The 24,729-nt window shown below is 38.3% G+C and overlaps 1 protein-coding gene across 1 annotated transcript in view; it reads left to right on the top strand.

Annotated features, from left to right (window-relative positions):
- LOC108515220 (coatomer subunit gamma-2-like) overlaps positions 1-20,517 on the top strand; it is a 71,744-nt gene extending 51,227 nt beyond the window's left edge. The window contains exons 6-10 of the mRNA XM_017851914.1: positions 8,247-8,322; positions 11,685-11,777; positions 13,106-13,192; positions 14,228-14,385; positions 20,081-20,517. Coding sequence (XP_017707403.1) covers positions 8,247-8,322; positions 11,685-11,777; positions 13,106-13,192; positions 14,228-14,385; positions 20,081-20,144 — 478 coding nt within the window. The 3' untranslated portion in view covers positions 20,145-20,517. The remainder of the gene's footprint in view (positions 1-8,246; positions 8,323-11,684; positions 11,778-13,105; positions 13,193-14,227; positions 14,386-20,080) is intronic.
- The last annotated feature ends 4,212 nt before the right edge of the window (positions 20,518-24,729 follow it).

Here is a 24,729-nt window from a genome sequence, read left to right as displayed (position 1 = left end):
TTTTTTTCCTTGAGACAAGGTCTCATTATGTTGCCCAGTCTGTCCTCAAACTCTTGGGCTGAAGCAAACCTCCCATTTCAGCCTTCTGAGTAGCTGGGACTGTAAGCATGTGCCACCATGCCTAGAGTTGTTGCCTGTTTTTTAATAGACCAACTCAATGTTATAAAAATTTTACTCTTCCCTAAACTAATTTATAAATACAGTGGAATCCAATGAAAATACCAGCAAATCATATTATGGAGTTAGGCAAGTTGGTACTAAAGTTCATGTGGAAAATATAATGTAAGAATAGCTGGGAAGTCACTGAAAAAGGAAAAAGCATGAGAGATGGGAGTAGAGGGGAGAGGAAGCTAGCTCTACTAGTCAGTAAATCTAAGGCCTGTACAATTAAAACAGTGTGGTACTGGCACATGAACAGACTAAGAGACCGTGGAATAAAATTGTGTGGTAACTTTGTAATGGGGTGACCTTAGTCAGACTGATCTACGTTTTTCAGATGCAATCTGATACAGATGGAAAGTACAGAATTAGACCCAAATACATACGGAATTTAGTGTAGTGGCATACTGTTTAACAAGGTGGCATCTCTAATCATTGGGGTAAACATGTACCTTTTAATACATGATGCTGGAACAGTTAACCATTTGGAAAAAGATAAAATTAGACTCATATTTCCTGTCATACACATGAGTAAACTCCAAATGGATAAGGCATATAAATTTTTAAAAAATAAAACCATGCATGTAATAGAAGAAAAGATGGATGTATTCTCCTTTAACCTTGGTGTAGAGAAAAGCTTTGTTAATTATGACTACAATTTTAGAGGCAATCAAAGAAAAGGCTGATAAATTTGACTCCATGAATTTTTTTTTTTTTAATTACCTGTCAAAATCAACATAAAATGTAAAATGAGCCAGGGATTTGCAGTAGGTCCAGGTTGTGGTACAAACAGCTATTTTTGATTATTGTAATGGAATCCCACGTGCCCTTGCCACCTATTTTATTGCAAAAGCAGTGTGGTAGTGGGCTCAGGACTACGAGATCCAACAGTTTTACTATATTATGTTCCACCTAGGAAACATATTGAGTGCTCAGCTGAGGTACTAGGTTGGGGATGGGACCGTGTGAGGTTAGGGAATTTTCCTCTGGAATGTAGCATATGCATTAGATTGATAGCCTGTGTATGGTGCTATCACCAATAAATACAACATGTAGGTCCAGGATTCAAGAGATGGAAGTAGGACTGGCCCCCTTCACTGTCACTCACAGTGACCCACTTGTAGAAACTGTGCATCTGCTATGGTTTGAATGTTTCTGTTCTGTCAGAATTCATGTTGAAACTTAATTCCTAATGCAGTAGTATTAAGAGGTAAGGCCTTCAGGAGGTGAGTATGTCATAAAGGCTCTGCCCTCATGAATGAGATTAATGCCCTTGTAAGAGACTTCAGAGAGCTCCCTTCCTCCTACCACCTGAGGATACCTAGAAGGCACCATCTGTGAGGAATGGGACCTGCACTAGATACTAAATTTGCTGGCTCCTTGATCTTGAACTTCCCAGCCTCCAGAACTGTGAGCAAATACAATTCTGTTCTTTATAAATTACCCAGTTTAAGGTATTTTGTGATAACAGCTGGAATAGACTTAAGACAGCATCCCATCTGTACCCCAAATGTGAATTAGAGACCCTGGTTCCAGGGGCCAGTGTTTTTCAGGGGTGAAAGGACAGAAGCATTTAAGTCATTGGCTCTTGATTCCTGTTGGTTGAGGATTATCTTTAGCACAGAAACACCCCGCACTTCAGGATTATACATGTCTGAGTGACACGTTGGCAACGACAGGCAGCTGACACTCCCATGTCAGAGAAGTCAGGGCCACAAACTGAGCCAGTCTGCATATTTGGAATGATGATCACTGTAAGGTCACTTTGGATTCTTCATTCTAGTGAAGGTAAGGAAAGTGCTACCATACTTACAGAGGTCATTGACCTTGATTCTTATCAGGAGCTAGGATCGTTTCTGTATAATGGTGGCAGAAAGGACCCTGTCTAGAATTCATGGTATTCACTTGAGTATATTTTGGTGCTTGCTTGCCTCTGGCAGTGTTGGTAGGGATGGAGAACAACCAGTGGTTCAATCAGGGTACACCCAACACAGGGCTCACATCCTTTGGGATAAAGGTTTAAGTCCACTGTTGGACACATAGCCAAAACTAGATGAAGTGCTGGCCAGTGGGGAGGGAAATGTAGAATGGGTGGTTTTAGGAAGGAGATGATGAGTATCAGTTATGGCCTTGGAGTTAGTTGTAGCAGCAAGGATTGAACCATATTCACTCACCTTCCTTTATTTAGTCTTTTGTAGAAATAGTGATTGCTACTGTGTTGAAGCCTCCATGATAGATTAGACTTAATGGAAGACATGGACAAATTTGAGGGATGGAAAGGGTAGCCTGTATTGGATATCTCTTTTGAGCCACTTTGCATGGTCCCAGGCCTTATCTTTGATTCCAGCTGTGGCATGATGAGCAATTCTTTAGGGGCTCAGCTCACTGGCATTGTTATTGCCTTACTTCAGGTATGCACTGAGTGTTTTTTGCCTACTCGGATTCACTTCAGCTCACATGTATACTCTCCAGAAGTATGGGGGAGTTAGTACTCTGGGGTTAACATTCAGCCAGGGGCTAACAGTTAGTGGTTCTGAGATGTATTTCATAAGGCTCTTCAGAAGATTGCTCATTAAATAACCAGTTGCCAGCATCAGTGATCCACTCAAGGAAAGGTCTTTATATTGTTTTTACCTCCTTCCCTGTTCATTTCCCTGTCATTCACTTCTCCCTCTGAACACCTTCCTAAATAAACTACCTTTATGCAAGCCTTTGCTGTCAGGACAGCCAAAGCTATGACAGAGGTATAGAACATGGGTTGGCAAGCTATGGTACATGGCCAAAATCATGTAAATAAAGTTTATTTATTTATTTATTTATTTATTTATTTTTGAGATGGAGTCTCGCTCTGTCTCCCAGGCTGGAGTGCAGTGGCATGATCTTGGCTTACTGCAACCTCCACCACCCGAGTTCCAGTGATTCTCCTGTTTCAGCCTCCTGAGTAGCTGGGGTTACAGGCGTGCGCCACCACACCCATCTAATTTTTTGTATTTTTAGTAGACACGCGGTTTCATTATGTTGGCCAGGCTGGTCTCGAACTCCTGACCTTGTGATCCACCCACTTTGGCCTCCCAAAGTGCTGGGATTACAGGTGTGAGCCACCGCACCTGGCCAATATTTTATATTTTTGGTAGAGACGAGGTTTCACCATGTTGGCCAGGCTGGTCTTGAACTCCTGACCTCAAGTGATCCGCCTGCCTTGGCCTCCCAAAATGCTGGGATTACAGGTGTGAGCCACCGTGCCCAGCCGTAAATAAAGTTTTGCTGGAACACAGCCATACTATTTTTTAATGTATTGTATATAACCGCCTTTGTGGTGCAGCTACAGAATTGAGTAGTTGTGAGGAGATCATATAACCTGTAAAGTCTAAAATATTTACAGAATAAGTGTGCCATTCCTGTGCATTGATTTCCCAGTGCTGCTAGAACAAGTTACCACAAACTTAGTAACTTAACAAATCTGGTGACTTAAAACAGCACAAATTCTTTTACAGTTATGGAGACTAGAAGTCTAAAATCAGTTTCACCCGGCTGATGTCAGAGGTATAGGCAGAGCAGGTTCCTTCTTCAGGCTCTAGGGGAAAATCTGTTTTCTTGCCTTTTCTAGCTTCTGAGGCTACCTGTATTCCTTGAATCCTAACTCCCCCTTCCCATCATTCCAGTCTCTTGATTCATTGTCACATATGCTTCCTGTGTCAAATCTCCCTCTGCCTTGTTCTTATGGGGACACTTGTGATTACATTTAGGGCTAACCCAAATAATTCAATATAATCTCCCCATCTCAGTGTCTTTAACTTAATCACATCTGCAAAGTACCTTTTGCCATATGAGGTACATTTACAGGTTCTAGGGAGTAGGACTTTGATGTCTTTAGGGGCCATTATTTAGCTTACCACAGGCTTCCATCTGGTCCCTAAAGATTTACATTCATCCTACATGCAAAATGCATTCACTGTATTGCAGTAATCTTCCAAAATCTAAACCCCATTGCATTAACTCTGGTCCAAGATGTCATTAAATATTTTAACTGAAAAGTCCCAAATCTCATCATCTAATCATCTAACTCCAGTATAGGTGAGTTTCTGGGTATGATTCATCCTGAGACAGAATTCCTCTTTATCTATGGACCTGTGAAACTAGAAAACAAGTCATGTGCTGTGGAAATACTGTGGTGGGACAGGCTTAGAATAACAATTATATACATTCCGATTCAGAAAGGAGACAATGGGAGGAAAGAAAGGAGTCACTAGCACCAGACAATTTTTAAATTTAATCAGGCAAACTTTTAGGTTTCAAGGGTTGGGAATAATCCCTGTGGCACCCAGCTCTACTCTATGGGCCAGAGGGTTGTGTATGTATTGTGTATGGCTACTCTCATGTTACAGCAACCAAATCGAGTTGTTGTGGGGTGGTCATATAGCCTGCAGAGCCTGAAATATTTACTAGATTGTTCCCTGTCAGAATGTATGCTTGTTGAGGGCAGGAATCTTTGTCTCTTTTGCTTACTAAAGTATCCTAAGTGTCTGGAGCAGTGTCTGACACCTAATAGACACTCACTGAAACGCTGAACTAAAAGAAAAACATTTAAGCAATTTAATAGAGATGAGAGGGCAAAACTTTTGACATTGCTGAAGTAATAACCCTATTTATAGATAAATGAAACATTAAAAAAGAGAACTTTTAAAAACATAGCTACATATTAAAATAAATCTACATTTTAAAATAGCATACTGTATTCCAACAAAAATTGTAGCAGAATGACTAACACCAACATGCATCTTGGTTAACTTGTACTGTGGAGAGAAATAGTTTTTAAGACTTCTGGCAGAAGAAGCTAGTCATTTAAAAGTGAGAAAAACTAAATCCGACTTCAGCCATTCATGGCAGTTTTCAGTGTCAGAAAAGAATGAGGACAGTGTCTGCAAAGTTTTAAGAAACAGAACATGTGATACAAGAATAATACAGCAAAGTGAATTGTCATTCAAGTACAGGGATAACAAGCAGACTTCCACACTGGAAAGAATTTAGGGACCATAACACCTGTGAGCTTTTCTTGAAAAATAAAATTAAGCATTAAAGTTATGTTAATCAAAGCATTAAATCAAAAGAGTGAATTCTGTAAGAGGGGCTACAGGAAATGAATTTCCAGTGAGCATTGAATTTATTCAGTTATAGAAGTAAGGTTAAACTACTATAGAAATTATGATTAAAGATAGAATGTAAATGTTATAGTCCATGATAATACAAAAAGAATAATACTAACAAAAATTTGGAGATACACGGGAGGGCAGGTAAGAGAGGAGAAAGCTCATGTGCATTAATTTTTTTGCTTTCATAGCTTAAGTCTTTTATCTAAAGTTTTATGGCAGCAACAAAAAGAACTAGAGTGTAAATCTTCCATATTTCAGAAAGAAAACACATTCACTTAGAAAACAAAACACACTCTTACATCTGTATTGTCCAATAAGATAGCTATTAGATACATATGGCTGTTATAGTGAACATTAATTGAACTTTTGTAAAATTAAAAATTCAGTTCATTAGTCACACTAGCTATATTTCAAGTGCTCATTAGCCACATGTAGCTTGTGGCTACTATATTGAATGATGTTAGAACATTTTCCATCATTGCATAAAGTTCTATTGGATAACACTGCCTTATAGGAAACAAAGAAAGTGTTAAAAATAGAGATGTAACACAAAACAAATGGACAGAATTAACACCAGACATTGCCTATTAAGAGAAATACAGATTAGTTTAAAAATGAAATACAACTAACTATATGCTATATATTGTGATGTATATTTGAATATAAAAGGAGGGGTGAAAGCATATAAGGCAAACACTACTGAAAGGAAGCTTGGGTGAAGGTGTTAATAATTAGAAAATGGAATTAAATGCAGAAAGTTTTGAATGAGACAAGAATGAGACACTTTGTCCAAAATGAGGAGAAACTGTCATGAATTATTTATTAATATATCACCAAAGTACATAAGCCAAAAATCACAAAAAAATGTAAATAGAAACAAAATAGTATTAGCCCTTGTTTTAAAAAGAAGGAAAAACCTAAGGGTATAAAGGATATAAATAATATACTTGATACAGATTAATTAATACTTATGAAAATGTTACCTTTCTAATAGAAAAGTCACCTTTACAGATATTTGTGGAACACTTACAAATTATTCAACATTCAACCCCTGAAAACCCATTAATTCTAGAATGTGGAAATATAGTAGAGACTTATTCTGTCATTACAATGCAATCAAACAATACATTTATTTTGAGAAGAAAATGAACAGATAGTACCCAGATATGTTAAAATGGAAAAATAAAAGAAAGCCTCAACATTTGGGCCAGTATATAAGTAAAATTGAAATTAAAGAATGTTTTAAAATCTAATGATGAAAACCTATGATTTCAACTAAAGCTGTGCTCAGAGGAAAATTCATAGCCCTTGGCACTTAAATTACTGGATGAGTGTATTGTTCAGGGCTCCCCATTGCTAGCAATAGAATCTAGTTCATAGATACTCTTGGAAATCTGGAAAACCAAGCTTGCATCTGATAGAGCCAGAAAGAGTGCATCAGGGAAAAATGCCCATGCTGCAAAATTTTTTAAGTGCAGGACACTTCCAAAAAAAATCTTTTTTTTTTTTTTTTTTTTTTTGAGACAGGGTCTCACTCTGTTACCCAGGTTGGAGTGCAGTGGTGCCATCTCAGCTCACTGCAACCTCTGCCTCCTGGGTTCAAGCAGTCCTCCCACCTCAGCCTCCCAAGTAGCTGAGACTTCAGGCACATGCCACCACACCAGGCGAATTTTTGTATTATTTGTGGGGATGGGGTTTTGCTGTGTTTCCCAGGCTGGTCTCGCATTCCTGAGCTCAAGTGATCCTCCCTCCTGGACCTCCCAAAGTGCTGGGATTACAGACATGAGCCACTGCACCTGGCCAAATTACTTTTCTAATTGAAAAAGAAATGAAGGACTATCAGTCAAAATTTTTTCCTCTTGGTGTGCTAATGGAGGGAGTCAGAGTTGTAGGTCATTTTGGATTATGTGAGAGGAGTTGAGGTAGTGGAGAGATTGATAGTGGTAGTATAAATGCATGGGGAATTAAAGAAGGGAGGGTAAAAGGTTAAAAACCTCTTTAAAGCATGGGCGTGGAATTTTGTAGCTCAGTTCACACTTCTGCCTGGTTTTGAAGCTCAGCAGAAAGGTCTGAAGCCATTGATAACTTTAGAAAGCCATGCCAAAGAGCGATACCTCATGAGTTAATTATTTTTGTTGATTTATTTTAAAAAGTTATGTCTAGTCTGATGGGATTTTAGGATTTGGGGATATGTCAGACTAGGACTCTTTATACCATTGTCCTTAGTTTGTTTATTTATTTATTTATTTATTTATTATTATTTTGTTTTGAGATGGAGTCTCGCCCTGTCGCCCAGGCTGGAGTGCAGTGGTGCGACCTCAGCTCACTGCAAGCTCTGCCTCCCGGGTTCACACCATTCTCCTGCCTCAGCCTCCTGAGTAGCTGGGACTACAAGCGCCCACCACCACGCCTGGCTAATTTTTTGTATTTTAGTAGAGATGGGGTTTCACCATGTTAGCCAGGATGGTCTCGATCTCCTGACCTTGTGATCCGCCTGCCTCGGCCTCCCAGAGTACTGGGATTACAAGTGTGAGCCACTGTGCCTGGCCTGTCCTTAGTTTATTTTTTATGCCAATTACCAGTATCTAAAATTATGGGGAAGGGCTTGTTTTGTTTATGTGATTATCTTTCTTTCTCCTAGAATGTAAGTTCCATGAAGGTGAAGGACTTTTTGCCTTTTACTAATTTTGTTCATTGCTTTATTCTTGAATTAGAACACTTTTCTATGCAGTAGTCTTAGCATATATACAAAGAATATTTATATTCCATAAATATTTGTTTATGGAATATAAAATAAATATAATTATTCCTCCATAAATATTTGTTGAATCAGTAGCTGCATTAAGATAATTATGGGACAATTGGAAATTGACTAGGGGTGAATTCCACAGGAGAGATTTTCGTTGATCTTATGTTAACCAATTTGATTTTTCTTAGTCTGACTAAAGACATGACTGGAAAAGAAGATGTATACCGAGGCCCGGCCATCAGGGCTCTCTGCAGAATCACTGATGTAAGTTCTCTGTTTTACTGAGTTATCAAATGGAACACTATGTTTATCTGCAGGTGGCCATGTAGATTTCGTAGGATTTCCTAGTCTAACTTTGTGAATCTTCAGTATAAGAGAAGCATGATCACCAGAAAGACTTTTGTGGCTCCAGTCTTTCTTTTTCCTTCAGATTTTTTTCCTTTAATTTATTTATGTTAGTCCATTTTCTCTCTTTATTTGCCCTCTTGAACTGTTGTAGTGAGGGTACATTGCTTGCAGGAAACAAAAACCCATTCAAATTTATCTTAAAAGCTTTATTATAGGACACAAATCTCTCAGAATTTGAGGTGAAGCTTACAGGTAGACACCAGGGCAAGAAATTGGGCAGCTTTAAGAATTCAACAGGAGATTTTTTTTCCTTTTTCTTTTTTTGAATTGGAGCCTCACTCTTTCGCCCAGGCCGGAGTGCAGTGGCACGGTCTCGGCTCACTGCAACCTCCGCCTCCTGGGTTCAAGTGATTCTCCTGCCTTAGCCTCCTGAGTAGCTGGGATTTCAGGCACCCACCACCACACCCCACTAATTTTTTTTTTTTGGTAGCAGTTTGAACAAACTGAAAACTGTATTCTTCTGTGTGAGCTGAACTCAAGTTTCAGAATAATCATCGCCATGTGGGAGGCTTTTTGTTAAAATGCAGAAGAAATCTCAAAATACTGTATTTATATCCGCCTTCCACTGCTGCCAGTATAGTAAGCATCTCCTACACAATCAACAATAAACAGCAAATGATGCAGTTCATAGAGTATTTTGCTCTTGGGAAAAAATATGTATCTGAATTGTAAAAAGAAATGTTTAGATTTTGTATGTCTTTTTTATTATTGTTAAAATGCTAAGTGAAACTCCTCAGCCTGGCATCTTTTCCTCTATCTCAATAGCTTATCCCAGAGCCAGAAAAAGCCTTGAGGAGACGATGTCTTCTGGCTTCCAGATAAAACTGACCCAAATTTTTTGGCAACTCATCCCTAATGATTTTAAAATTCGAAAAGGCTTGTCTTTTTGTCTGTCCTTAAAAGCAGTTTCAAGTATTATCTCTTAAGGGCGATCTAAGTAGTGGGGGAAATTTATTGTTCCTCCTCACCACAGTACAGTCCACAACCGCTGGCCAGCCCACAGGTGGCTCAGCACCTCCCTAGCCAGGATGTCCCAACTCTAGGAAAGTGCCAGTACTGGGGGTCAGCCAGTGTCATTCTTTGTATATACTCTTGGCCACCAAATAGTATTGTGAAATGCAGATCATTCAGCCGCTACCATCATCACTACTCCTACAGAGCACGAGAAAGCAATCTCTAATCTTTTTTATAAATGAATAGTCCTAACTTCTAGGGTCAGAGATGATAGATAAAACTTAGCTGTTGCAGTTATATAATTCCCTGACATGAAATTTTATTGGATTTAATATCTACATGATATAGCCATTTAAGAGTATAATTTGAGAAAAAAGGAAAAAATCTACCTGATCAAAAAACATGTTGGGGTGGCCTATAAGAATCTTAAACTTCCCCTTTAGCATCTGTATTGAAGATATAGATGAAGTACATTCATTCCATAATTATTGAGCTCCTATTATATGCCAGGCAGTGAGCACCTGCTCATCAGCTCATTAACAATAGCCATGCTCAAGATCCACGCTCCTCATGTAATTTTCTGATTATAATTGATCTTCCCAGATAGGATTTCCCCAACAGGAGCGTTAATCCAGTTCACTTAGTGGCTATAAGTATAAAAGAATGCACTGGCATTCTATTATGTACATAACTTCCTATGAGTTTGATTTAATGTGACAAAACATGAATACCTTTGTGTGGAGTGACAAAATTACACTTCTAGAACTGCAAAGCCAAGGACCGTATCCATGACCTTCACACTACACCAACTTGGAGCCATCCTGTTTGACCTCTCTCATAACTGACTTCTATTCCAAGAACAAGTCTTCCTCCTTACTTCCTGGGACAATTTGCTTTGGTGTCTCAAAATAATGGATAGTCAGGGACATTGGAGTTTGGATATGCCTATATTAAGAAGTCTTCCAAGTGGGGTAAATGAAGATTTTCCTAGGGTATGGGAAGACTGCAAGGAATAACTAGGCAATATCCTCAAATCAGTCTGAGAAGAGTTTTAAAGGAATACATTTCCAGATCTATCTCCAACTTCCCTATGAAATATTTTCTAAAACCAGGCCGACGCCAGGCTGATTTTTATATTTTTAGTAGAGACGGGGTTTCACCATATTGGCCAGGCTATTTACTGTGGTGATCCATCATGTACTAGACACAGGCCCTCTTGTTCCAATATTTAAGAGAGAGAATCTGATTAGCCAGCAGTAGGCCAGTAGCTTATAGCTACCTGTGTCTGAGTCAGGTGTTTAATTTTGATCCAGTTCATTATATCTGAAGGGATGAGATCATGTAGTATGTTTGGCTGTCTCTTTCTGGGAACTCTGAGTAGGAAAGGCAGGCCAGGCATTGCCAAGCAAATTGAATAATAGCTATATACTCATGCTTGGGTATGTTTTAGGTGTATGTTTGTAACCTCAAGTTGTAAAGGTTGAGCAGGACCAAATTATATATTTGGTAAATCTGGATCCTAGAAGGAGTAATAGAAATGCTGTAATATTTTTTGGTGCACTGTTGTTTTGTTGTGATTGTTTTTATTTATTTTTAGCATTAAGTTGGTAGCAGCATGAGCCTTGACCATGCTAGTGCTAGCAATAAAACTCTTTTTTTCATCTGAATATTGTTCTCAGTCTTTTTACTCATCTTTATCTGCCACCATCTTCCCAGTGCTTTTTCCCAGTTAAAGTTGAAAAGAACTGTATTTCCAGAGGATTTTATATTGAGGGCTCATTATAGTAATATACTACACATTTAGTTATTTATGTATCTCAGATAATCAGGGATTACATTTGATTTCTAGGACTTTCTGGGATCTGTATGTAATATGTACCCTTCACATAGAGGAATCTTCATAACTTCAAAAGCAGGCTCCATCTCCATATAGGAATTTCTTTATAACTTTCCTAATGGGTTCAGCCTCTACTTCTGTATTTCTTCCAAACTGTGATTCTCCATTTTGAGACAGTTTATTTCATTGTTGAACAGTTATTCTTCTTTATATGTAATCTAAAATGTTCTTTCTTAAAGCTTCAACTTCGTTGTTTGGGTTTTGCACTTTGGGATATTATTACTATATTATCATCCTTTCAGTGCATTCTAAATATTTGCACAGAAACAAATACAAGATTGGTTTTTGAAAATTATTTTGAAGCATAAGAGTGATTTTGCGTAAAAATGTTTTTCCTTAACAATTTTTTCTTTTTGAGTGTTATTAGGGAACAATGTTGCAAGCCATTGAAAGATACATGAAGCAGGCCATTGTGGATAAAGTTTCCAGTGTATCCAGTTCAGCACTAGTGTCTTCCCTGGTAAGTGAACAAGCAGCTTCCTAGTTCTTACGCATGGTACAGTTTGGAGTTGCAAAAACAAAGTATCACTAGGATTCTCTCACAAATGAAACAGTTAAAAATATGTATATACCTCTGTTACTTTATCCAGGTGTGTTTTATCTAGAGCAGGGGTCCCCACCCCAGGGCTTCAGACCAATACTGGTCCGTGGCCTGTTAGGAACTGGGCTGCACAGCAGGCAGTGAGTGGTAGGCAAGCGAGCATGACGGCCTGAGCTCCACCTCCTGCCAGATGAGCAGCAGCATTAGATTCTCATAGGAGCTCGAACCCTATTGTGAGCTGCCCATGCAGGGATCTAGGTTGCTGGCCTCATATGAGAATCTAACTAATGCCTGATAATCTGAGGTGGAACAGTTTCATCCAAAAACTATCCCCCTGCCCACTATCCATGGGAAAATTGTCTTTCGTAAAACCAATCTCTGGTGCCAAAAAGATTGGAGATTGCTGATCTATAGGATCATTGAGCAATTAAAAACATAAAATTTTCATATGTTTGAACGGTTTTGGAAATCTAGAAGTTATGTTGTACACATAATAAAAGAGGGGTAAGTGTGGGGTACGGGACAGGGAAGAAACCTAGGGCCCTTTTCTTTCATTTAAAATCTTCTTTATGACCTGCCTTTATGACTTCTACTACTTTTCTGTTTGTCCTCTGCTTTTTCTGGTGCCCTTTGTCTACGTGTATCCTTCAATCCAAAGTTTCCTGTCCCACTCTGAATTTCCTCCCAGGAAGTGGTCTTTTTTTCAGTAATACATTTTCCTTTCTGTTTTTCAGCAGAACACAATTTGTACATTAAAACCTATCACATTGCATTTGATTAACATCACTTACATAGTGTAAATGTATAAGACATCTAAATACAAGAGTTCCTGATTCTGGAATATAATTGGCTGAGTTTTATAGCAGAGAATAATACACAAGCAGAGAACTTGCGTACTGTCTGTCTTCCAGGGGAGTTTCCCGGAAATAAAGCTTATAATGATGATGTTATTTAAGCACCTTTCTGTTGACTGTCCATCCCCATCCTGTTCTTCCTTTTTCATTACTTCCTTTTACACACCTCTCCCAGCTCACAAACATATACTCACCTTTGTAACAGGTGTGGGAGAAAATACTTCTTGTTTATCAGTTGCCCCAGGAGTAGAGACACAAAATAGACTTATAAGAGCTACATAGTTTTCTTCCTCTTGGGAAATGTCTGTTAGTAATTTTCCAAGAAAACTAACTCATGTTTCTAAGCTTCTAGTGACATGCATTATTTATTCTCATTTTTTTTTCTGTATTTAGCACATGATGAAGATAAGCTATGATGTGGTTAAGCGCTGGATCAATGAAGCCCAAGAAGCTGCATCAAGTGATAATATTATGGTCCAGGTACTGTCATTGAATCACATTAGCTTATATCTCAGGATCAGCATTCTTTAAACCTGTATTGTAGGGGCAGTGTATTGATTCCCTAAACATTAACGAAAGGCAAATTAAGCAGCTACTAATACAATATATATTCTGAAGTAGGAGTCTCACTAATTATGATTAATGCCATTTGAATACTGCCCTTCAAGTGTTTCGTAGAAGCTCAATGACCCTGTGTAGGGATATTTGGGAAAGATTATGGATTGAGATGCTCATTTCAGTCCTTTATTTGAAAAATAATTTGTGTAAAAAGATATTCAATTCCAGATTCTGAGGCCTTGATTATAGACGTTAAAAAAATCATAAGGAGCAGCTTTTACTTCATGAAACTTTGAAACCATTTTGTCAAAAAGAGCTTCTTTTCATATTTATCAGGTTATTCTTTATTAAGAGGAACAAGATTAAATTCTTAACTGGAAATTGTATATAAAGTACCCCATTTTGTTTGAGAGGGTGTTTAGGCCCTCTTGATGTTTATAACTACTATGGTAGCACGTTTAGTTATTAAGAGACAAGAGTAGCCATTTTTCCCTTGGGAAACACTCGTTCTCGTTGACTCTGATCATGTGTTTTTATACAAAGTGTCAAGATAATGACATTCTTGCAGCGTGCTTTAGATTAATCCTTTAATTACTAAGGTGGCCACACATGATGTAAAGCCACTCATAGAGACAGATAGCACCAGTAAAGCCCTGGGCCTGAGCATGTGTGTACTGAGGATGTATGAGCCAGTGTTGAGCCTGCTAGTGCCATCTTCAGATTGTATGTCACCTCCTTTATACCTGCCAGTCTGAATTGACGACTTCTGGGGGGTAAATTAGAAACTTAATTTTTTAGTCTTGCCTGTGTTTAGTTCAGTGTGAAAAAGATATTTATGTACATGTGACCTGGGTATTTGAAAGAAATCTTTAATCTAGTTCCATGTGATTCTATTTTTGTGTAAACATTTTGATGTCTTTCTAATCCATGTGCTGCCTTCTTTTTCGTTTTCTTTAGTACCATGCATTGGGAGTCCTGTATCACCTTAGAAAGAATGATCGACTTGCTGTTTCCAAAATGTTGAATAAGTTTACGAAATCTGGTCTCAAGTCACAGTTTGCTTACTGCATGCTGATCCGAATTGCCAGTCGTTTACTGAAAGAAACTGAGGATGGGTAAGTGTCTTCACCTAAACCTGGGTTATTTTCCATTTGCAATGTTAATATACCTTACAGTTTATTTCCTTTATGAATTTTTTTTGGACAGTGCTGACTTTACAGATGAGTTTGACATTTTCAATTTTTTAAAAAAATTATGTAATTTCAAGTCACACTTTTTGTTTTTACCTTAATGTATACTCTTGTGTATGTACTTAATTATTAATAGCACATAACAAACTGATATTGAACAAAAAATATATGCATTGATCATGAGATATATAGATAATTAAATATGAATGTTGGAAGGGACATTAAGAATTATCCTATCTATCCCTTTTGTTTTTATAAAAGAGAATGTTGAAGTACTGCATTTAGTGATTTGCCCAAGATCATTCCACAAGTCTGAGGCATATATGTTACCAAAAAAACTTTGAAGGCTAGGGAAGGGCAGGAAAGAGAGATCTTTTGAGGTATAGTAAGCTGGGGATGGATCTAGGGAGCAAAGAAGACCCCTTCCCCAGCCTGAAAGGCTTATGGCTGAACTCCAAAGATTTCTTATGTGGCCTGGGAAACTGAGTTGTAACACAGAGAGAGATCACTAGAATCTGCCACTACTACTAATGTCCCACTGAAAAGGGAAGCCTGATTTGTTCCTCAGGTCATTTGTCAATAGCAGATAACTGAATTTAATTAAAGCTGCAGCAAAGTCCTGACCCAGATCAACTATTAGCTGCTAAAAATGAAAAAGGACCTGCACTTTTCTAATAATAATTATTATTTACATCAGTCTCTACTGCACCTGTATAAATAGTGTCTAGCAAACAGTCAAAAAACACAAAAGAGGCAGGGACATGTAACCCATAAACAAGAGGAAAAAAAGCAGTCGGTAGAAGCTGATTTACAGATGACCCAAATACAGAAATTAGGAGGCAGTGACTTTAGAAATTACTAGGCAGTGACTTTTAAACAACTTTTGTAAAGTGAACACCAAAGGAGTTTTGTAAAGTGAACTTTTGTAACTTTTGTAAGTTATATCTTTTCGATAAAGAGTGGAAAAGATGGACAAAATGTGTAAATGGGTAAGGAATTTAATAGATAAATAGAAACTAGAAAAAAAAATCTTGAACCAAAACTACAATATCAAAATAAAATTTATTTGAAGTACTTAATAGCAGATTGGACACAGTGGAAAAAAGATTAGAGAACTTAAAGACAAGTCAATAGAAACTGTCCAAACTGAAGCATAGGGAGAAAAATAAGAAAAGAAAATAAAAGAATAGAACATCTGAAGCCTAGGAAATATATCAAAAAGTCTAATACGTGTGTAATAAGTCTCAGAAGGAAAGGAAACAGAATGGAGCAGAATATGTCTTTGAAGAGATAATGGATGTATTAGTCCATTTTCATGCTGCTGATAAAGACATACCTGAGACTGGGCAATTTACAAAAGGAAGAAGTTTAATGGACTTACAATTCCACGTGGCTGGGGAAGCCTAACAATCATGGTGGAAGGCAAGGAGCAACAAGTCACATCTTACATGGATGGCAGCAGGCAAAGAGAGAGAGCGCTTGTGCAGGGAAACTCCCATTTTTAAAACCATCAGATCTTATGAGACTTACTATCATGAGAACAGCACGGGAAAGACTTGCCCCCATGATTCAGTTACCTCCCACTGGATCTCTCCCATAACACGTGGAAATTCAAGATGAGATTTGGGTGGGGACACAGCTAACCCATATCAATGGATGAGAATTTTCCAAAATGAATGAAAGGGGCTGGGTGCGGTGGCTCACAGCTGTAATCCTAGCACTTTGGGAGGCTGAGGCAGGTGGATCGCTTGAGCTCAGGAGTTCAAGACAAACCTGGGCAACATGGTGAAACCCCATCTCTACCAGAAGAAAATACAAAAACTAGCCAGGCATGGTGACACAGGCCTGTGGTCCCAGCTACTCAGGAGGCTGAGGTGGGAGGATCAGTTGAGCCTGGGAGGCTGGGAGGTGGAGGTTACAGTGACCTGAGATGACACCACTGCACTCCAGCCTGGATGACAGAGTGAGACCCCCATCTCAAAAAATAACAACAAACCCAAAATGAATCCAGGATGGCCAGTGACACTCAAGTAGGATAAATAAAAGCCACACCTAATCATAACATAGTCATATATATAACAAGTAAAAAGTTGAAAACCAAAAGAGAAAGAATGAAAGAAAAGCTTGAAAGTCACTTTTTTTTAAAAAGGCACATTAGGTTCATTAGATTCAGGGAAACAAAACTAAAAATGATTGACTTTTCAGAAAAATGGATACCAGAGGATAATGGACGTCTTAAAATTGTTGAAACAAATAACTGTCAATCTAAAGTTCTGTACTCTAAAAGTATTCTTCCAAATGAAGGTGAAATTAAAACATTTTCAACCAGGAGAAAACAAAAACTTGAAAAGATTTGTGTCCGCCTATCTGCATCATGAAAGATGCTAAAATAAGTTTTTCCAGCTAAACAGAAATGATAGTAGATGGATGCCTGGATCTTCAGGAGGAATGAAGAACAAGAAAAAGGGTAAATATGTAGGTAAATTAAAAGGTAAATATGTAGGTAAATTATAAATATATACAGTTTTTACTAAAACTAGCAGCAAATTGTGGGCTTATATATATGTAGAAGTGAAATATATGAAAATAGTCGTATAAGGGGCATGAAGGAGAAAAATGGACATTTGTAAAGTTTTTGTATTATTCATGTAGTAGTATATTATTTGATGATACACTATGATAAGGATGAATATTGTAATCTCTTGAGGATGAATATTGTAACTAACCAAAAATCTTTGTAAAACATATGGATCTTAAATGTCAACAGGGAAGGTAAAATGGAATATTTAAAAATATTCAGTTGAGCTTCCTCCTTCCAATAATGGTGTAGCTTGGCCAGCTTAATCCTCCTGCAAATAATGATTGTCATTAGTACAAAGATATTCGTTCCCCAAACTTCTGGACAGAGTGGTCAAAACAGTTTGAGGTTGGAAGAGTAACTGAAAACTTAGAGTAGAAATCCTGGAAAGGAGGGAGCCATAAAAGGAATGAGTCTCAAAATGAATTTTAAACTCTGCAAAAATCACTGGCTGACCACTGAACTACATATATACAGGAGAATACTCTAGGAGACCTGCCAGAAGCAGTAGTTGTAAGATGAAAGAACTGAATGAGGAATCCAGCTGCAACTCACTATGGAGGAAATAAAGTTTGGAGTTTGATCCTAGCCAAGCTTCTTGCTAAAGAAATTCCATAAGTTCTAGAGTCTTTACAGTATATCATTACAATGTTTAATAGATGGCAAAAGTTATCAGTACAAAGAATTTAGAAAATGTAGCTAGTGGCCAAGAGAAAAAGCAGTCAATAGAAACCGACCCTGATGTGATCTAGACATTGGAATTAGCAGACAAAAAGTTTGAAGCATCTATTATAAATTTGTCCATGACTTACTTACTTACTTACTTAATTTATTTATTTATTCATTTATTCATTTATTTGTTTATTTATTTATTTATTTATTTATTTATTTCAGACAGAGTCTCTCACTCTGTCATGAAGCATGGAGTGCAGTGGCATGATCCTGGCTCACTGCAACCTCTGCCTTCCACATTGAAACAATCCTCTCATCTCAGCCTCCCAAGTAGCTACGACTATAGGGATGCACCACCATACCTGGCTAATTTTTGTACTTTTTGTGGAGATGAGGTTTTGCTATGTTGCCCAGGCTGGTCTCAAACTCCTGAGCTCAAGCAATCCATCTGCCTCAGCCTCCCAAAGTGCTGGTATTATAGGTGTGCACCACCGCACCCAGCCTTGTCCATGACTAACGGAAAATAGTTATCATGATTGAACAGGGGAAATGGAAACTACAAAAAGAGCTAAGTAGAAATTCTGGAGCTTAAAAGTACTCTGTCAGGATTCAACCAGAGAAATAGAACCTGGAGGATATAAATGTGTAGAGATTTATTTCTTACGTAATTTGGGGACTAGCTAAGCAAATCTAAAATTCATAGGACAGGCTGTCAGAAAGGGAAGATTGCAGGGAGTCTGGAACTCAGGGGCTCAGGCTGAAGTTGCTCTCCATAGGTGAAATTTATCATTTCACATTTTACTGTAAACAGCAAGATAAAACTGGGTCATATCTTCAGTTTTGGAATTTTCTTTAAGTAAATATCCAACTTCATCGTTTACAAGTTCTGCTTCACAAATAACTACAGGGCACAATTTCACTAAGCTGTCTGCCAATACATAATAACAAGGATCTACTTTACTCAAATTTACATTAACATGTTTTTCACTTCCTTCTGAGCCCTCACTATAGCATCTTTTAAGTCCAGATTTCTGTAGGCAGTTCATAAGCCCTGACCAGCAGTGTCCTTAAAAACCAGCTTTCTTTTCTTTTCTTTTCTTTTCTTTCTCTCTCTCTCTTTCTTTTTCTTTCTTTCTTTTCCTTTTCTTTCTTTCTTTTCTTTCTTTCTTGTTTCTTTCTTTCTTTTCTTTTTTCTTCCTTTCCTTTTCTTTTCCTTTCCTTTCCTTTTTCCTTCCCTTCCCTTCCCTTTTCCCTTCCCTTCCCTTTTCCCTTCCCTTCCCTTTTCCTTTCCCCTTTTCCTTCCCTTTCCTTCCCTTTTCCCTTCCATTCCCTTCCCTTTTCCCTTCCCTTTTCCCTTCCGTTCCCTTTCCTTTTCCCTTCCCTTCCCTTTTCCCTTCCCTTCCTTTTTCCCTTTTCCCTTCCCTTCCCTTCCTTTTTCCCTTCCCTTTTCCCTTCCCTTACCTTCCCTTTCTTAGATATAGTCTTGCTCTCTGCCCAGATTGGAGTACAGTGGCACAGTCTCGGCTCACTACAACCTCCGCTTCCTGGGTTCAAGCCATTCGTATGCCTCAGCTTCCTGAATAGCTGGGACTATACACATCCCAGCACTTTGGGAGGCTGAGGTGGGTGCATCACTTAAGATCAGATTTCTTATAAGTCTCTTCAAAACTAGGCTTCATCCATCATGCTCCTCAAAATTCTTCCCAGCTTCCACCCAGATTCCAATCCTTCCCAGATTCCAATCAGTTCTGTGATTTGAGGTATTTGTTGCAGTAACACTTCACTTACAGGTGCCAAAATCTGTTAGTTTTTTTTATTGCTGCCATAACTAATTACCATGAAATATAATGGCTTACAACAAGATCCATTTATTATCTCATAGATCTATAGATGAGAAGTCTGATACTGGCCTCATGGGGCTAAAGTGAAGATGTTGGTGGAGTGCTGTTGCTTACTGGAGGCTTTGGGGAAGAATCCACTTCCAGTCTCATTTAAGTCGTTGGCCAAATTCATTTCCTTGAGACTGTAGGTTGTAGGTCTCTGTTTCCTTGTTGGCTTTCAGCTGGAGGTTAGTCTGTGCCTCTAGAGGTTGCCTGTATTCCTTCTCATGCTTTCAGTGAGCAACTGAGGGCCTCTCTTGAGTCCCTTGCTTATTGATTCATACGTATCAGAGCCAGCAATGGTGTGTTGAGCTGCACTTTGAAACTCTCTGACTTGCCCTTCTGCCACATTTCTTCTGCCTCCTCTTTCAGCACATCTGTTTTAAAGTGCTCATGTGATTAGATCACACCTACCTGGGTAATTTAGGTGACAATCTTAATTATGTCAGCACAGTTCCTTTGCCATGTTGTAATGTAACATATTCATCAGTTCTAGGAATGAAGACATAAACATCTTTGGGGAGCCATTCTGCCCCAGCAAGTACAATAACTGAATCGGATGATTTGCTGAATGGACTTAACAGCAGATTAGAGATGGCTGATAAGAGAGTCAAAGAGAGTGAATTTGAAGATAGAGCAATAGAAAGCAGCTAATTTGAAGAACAGAGAGAAACATATTAAAGAAAATAAAGAGCCTCAAAGAACTATGGGATAAGATCAAGTGGCCTAACACATATGTAATTGGAATCCAGAAGGAAAGGTGATAGAATGGAGCAAAAAAGATATATGGAGAAATAATGTCAAAATATTTCTCAGTATGGGTTTATTCTAGAAGTATAAGGTTGATCTAACAGTAAAACATAGCATAATATACCTCATTTTAAAAATACAAGAGAAGAGTCTTAATGTCTTAATGGGTGCAGAAAAAAGCAGTTGATACAATTTTTTTTTTTTTTTTTTTTTTTCGCTCTGCCGCCCGGGCTGGGACTGGCAGTGACCGGTCTCGCTCACTTCAGCTCATGCAAGCTCCGCCTTTCCCGGGGTTTCCCGCCATTCTCCTCTCAGGCCTCCCCGAGGTAGGCTGGACTACAGGTGCCGCACCCACGCCCGGGCTAGTTTTTGTATTTTTTTAGTAGAGACGGGTTTCCACCGTGTTTTAGCCAGGGATAGTCTCGATTCTTCCTGACCTCGGTGATCACCCGTCTCGGCCTCCCAAACTTGCTGGGATTACAGGGCTGAGCCACCACGCCCGGCCCAGTTGATTAAATTTAATGCAATTATGGGATTGAATCTTCTGCAACCAGACTGGGAAGGGAACCATGGTTATTCTGACAACAGTTCAAAAAATTCCACTAAACTTTGACTTACTGGTGGGGGACTATTAAAGCTTTCCCCTTGAGAGTGTGAATTGAGAGAGACAAATATGGCCTGCTGTTTTTATTTTTTAAAACGTATTTTTGCTTAGAAGGCTACTTTGTACAGTAAGGTGAAGAAAATAAAATATCTAAAAATTTGAAAGGAGGACATAACACTGTATTTGGAGACAATATGGCTATATATTATAGGAAATGCAAAATAATCTGTACATTATCTATTAAAGTTCACATGTAAATGTACCAGTGTTGCTGGATAAAGGGTCAATATCCAAAGTCGTTTTATTTCTTATTCCAGCAACCCATCAAAAAGATAAAATTTTGAAAAGATGGTATAATATGTAATTATATTGAAATCAAATCCTTGGGAATGTATCTACTAAAATTTGTATATATCTCTACACAGAAAAGTATACAATATTATTTAAAGTATGACCTAAGTAAATGAGGTATATACCATTTATGGAATATTCAATATTGTAAAGATACATCTTCTTAAATTGACCTATGGATTCCACAAAACCCTAATTACAATCCTAACTGACTTCAAATAAATAACCAAACAGAAATGCATACATTTATGTATTAAAAGACATACAGTTGATCCTTGAACAACATGGGTTTGAACTGTGTAGGTCCACTTACACATGGATTTTCTTCCGCCTCTGCCACCCTTGAGACATCAAGACCTCCTCTTCCACCCCAGCCTACTCAATGTAAGATGATGAGGATGAAGACCTTTATGATGATCCACTTTCACTTAATGAGTAGTTAATGTATCTTCCCTTCCTTATGATTTTTTTAATATTTTCTTTTCTCTAGCTTACTTTATTGTGAGAATACAATATATATTACATAAAACATAAAACGTGTTAATGACCTATTTTTGTTAACGAGATGATCAATAGTAGGTTATTAGTAGTGATGTTTTGGGGGAGTCACAAGTTACGTGTGAATTTGCAACTACATGGGGGTTGGCACTTAATCCCATGTTGTTCGAGGATCAACTGTACAAGATGCCTATAGTACTATTATTCATAATTGCCACACACAAAACAATTTTTTTTTTGAGACTGAGTTTTGCTCCTGTTGCCCAGGCCAGAGTGTAATGGTGCCATCTCGGCTCACTGCAACCTCTGCTTCCCAGGTTCAAGTGATTCTCCGGCCTCAGCCTCCCCAGTAGCTGGGATTGCAGGCGCACACCACCACGCCCTGCTAATTTTTTGTATTTTAAGTAGAGACAGGGTGTTACCATGTTGGCCAGGCTGGTTTTGAACTCCTGACCTCAGGTGATCCACCCGCCTCAGCCTCCCAAAGTGCTGCCATTACAGGTGTGAGCCACCATGCCCAAATTGCCGCAAAATGGAAGCAGTCCAAATGTCTGTCAGTGCTAAAATCAAAAAGTAAATTGTGGTCTATTCATATAGTCAAATAGTATACAATAATGGAAATGAACAATTACTGTTAAATGCAGTCACATAAATAAATCTCACCAAGAAGTCATACACAAATGAATACATTTTATTTTATTTATTTATTTATTCCATTTATGTTAATTTTAGACTTAACTAACATAGGCACAACTAACGTATGGCATTGAAAGTTAGTATAGTGATTATCTCTGAGGTAGGAGCACATTAATTTTGTAGTAATTCACTTAACGACTTTCATACTGTCATGTCTAACACCAGATTAAAGGGATAGTAAATATTTATTTTCTCATATAATTTTTGCAGGTCAGGGGTTTGAGAGTGTCTTAGTTGGATGGTTCTTATTTGGGGTATAAAAGTTGGTAATTCTGAATTGATGTTTAAAAAAAATTTTTTTAAATTAGTAACAAGCTCTAAAATTCCAGAGGATGACAACATGATAAATAATGGTGTAGAAGGTGGTATTAGTTTATGACCATACCTCCCTAACCAACCCTGATCTCATCTGATCTTGGAAACCAAGCAAGGTTGGGCCTGGTTAGTACTTGGATGCGAGACTATCTGGTAATACCAGATGCTGTAGGCTTTTTTTTTTTTTTAAAGGGAAGTGGTTGGCTGGGTGCAGTGGCTCATGCCTGTAATACCAGCACTTTGGGAGGCTGAGGCAGGAGGACCGCTTGAGGTCAGGAGTTCAAGGCCAGCCTGGCCAACATGGTGAAACCCCTGTCTCTACTAAAAATACAAAACTTAGTTGGGTGTGATGGTACATGCCTTTAGTCCCAGCTATTCCGGAGGCTGAGCAGGAGAACTGCTTGAACTCAGGAGGCAGAGGTTGCAGTCAACTGAGATTGTGCCACTGCACTTCAACCTGGGCAACAGAGTGAGACTCTGTCTCAAAAAAAGTGAAAAAAGGAAGATGATATTAGATGGAAGTAAAAGTATGCTGTGTGTATGTGTTGTCATCTTGTTTAGGAGGAAAATATGGTAATAATATAAAACTTTATTGTAATATTATAAATATAGCTAATATAATATTTAATTATATGAACAATGTAAATGGAATGTAAAGCTTTCAAAAATGGAGTGAGGAAAAGTTGATTGAAAATTGTTAAGGAAAAAATTGATTGAGGTAAAACCTTCTAATAGACAACAGAAAAGAAATTGGATAGAAGTAGGTGTTAATTGTATGTGTTATCTCGTGCTATGTGGTATATTGAACCCAAAATTCACAGCTTATAAGAAAATACTTATTATTTCCCAGTTGCTGTGGTCAGGGATCTGAGAGAATCTGTCCAGTTTGGTTCAAGTTCCCACCTTCGTATGAGTTTATAATCAAGTTGTTGGCCAAGCCTGTAGTCACCTGGGCCTGGAAGATCCACTTAAAATTTTACTCATATAGTTGTTGACAAGCCTCAGTTTCTCCCTGGCTATTGGCCAGATGCTTTAGTTTCTCACTTTGAGAGCCTTTCTCTCTCTCTCTCTCTCTCTCTCTCTCTCTCTCTCTCTCTCTCTCTCTTTTTCTCTCTCTTTCTTTCTTTCTTTTCTTTTCTTTTCTTTTCTTTTCTTTTCTTTTCTTTTCTTTTCTTTTCTTATTATAGTTTAAGTTCTGTGGTACATGTGCAGAATGTGTAGAACGTGCAGTTTTGTTACAGAGGTATACATGTGCCATGGTGGTTTGCTGCACCCATCAACCTGTCATCTACATTAGGTATTTCTCCTAATGCTATCCCTCCCCTAGCTTCCCACCCACCGACAGGCCCTGGTGTATGATGTTCCTCTCCTTGTGTCCATGGGTTCTCATTGTTCAACTCCCACTTATGAGTGAGAATGTGTGCGGTGTTTGGTTTTCTGTTCTTGCGTTAGTTTGCTGAGAATGATGGTTTCCAGTTTCATCCATGTCCCTGCAAAGGACATGAACTCATCCTTTTTTATGGCTGCATGGTATTCCATGGTGTATATGTGCCACATTTTCTTTACCCAGTCTATCATTGATGGGCATTTGGGTTGGTTCCAAGTCTTTGCTATTGTGAATAGTGCCACAATAAACATATGTGTGCATGTGTCTTTATGGTAGAATGATTTGGGTATATACTCAGTAATGGGATTGCTTGGTGAAATGGTATTTCTGGTTCTAGATATCTGAGGAATTGCCACACTGTTTTCCACAATGAACTAATTTACACTCCCACCAACAGTGTAAAAGCATTCCTGTTTCTCCACATCCTCTCCAGCATCTGTTGTTTCCTGACTTTTTAATGATCGCCATTCTGAGTGGCTAGAAATGGTATCTCATTGTGATTTTGATTTGCATTTGTCTAATGACCAGTGATGATGAG

This window comes from Rhinopithecus bieti, unplaced genomic scaffold, assembly GCF_001698545.2.
Source record: "Rhinopithecus bieti isolate Rb0 unplaced genomic scaffold, ASM169854v2 scaffold_35253, whole genome shotgun sequence".
In the NCBI taxonomy this organism is placed as follows: Eukaryota; Metazoa; Chordata; class Mammalia; order Primates; family Cercopithecidae; genus Rhinopithecus; species Rhinopithecus bieti.
The sequence above is the reverse complement of the archived record's forward strand: the minus strand, read 5'-3'. Positions and strand labels throughout refer to the sequence as shown.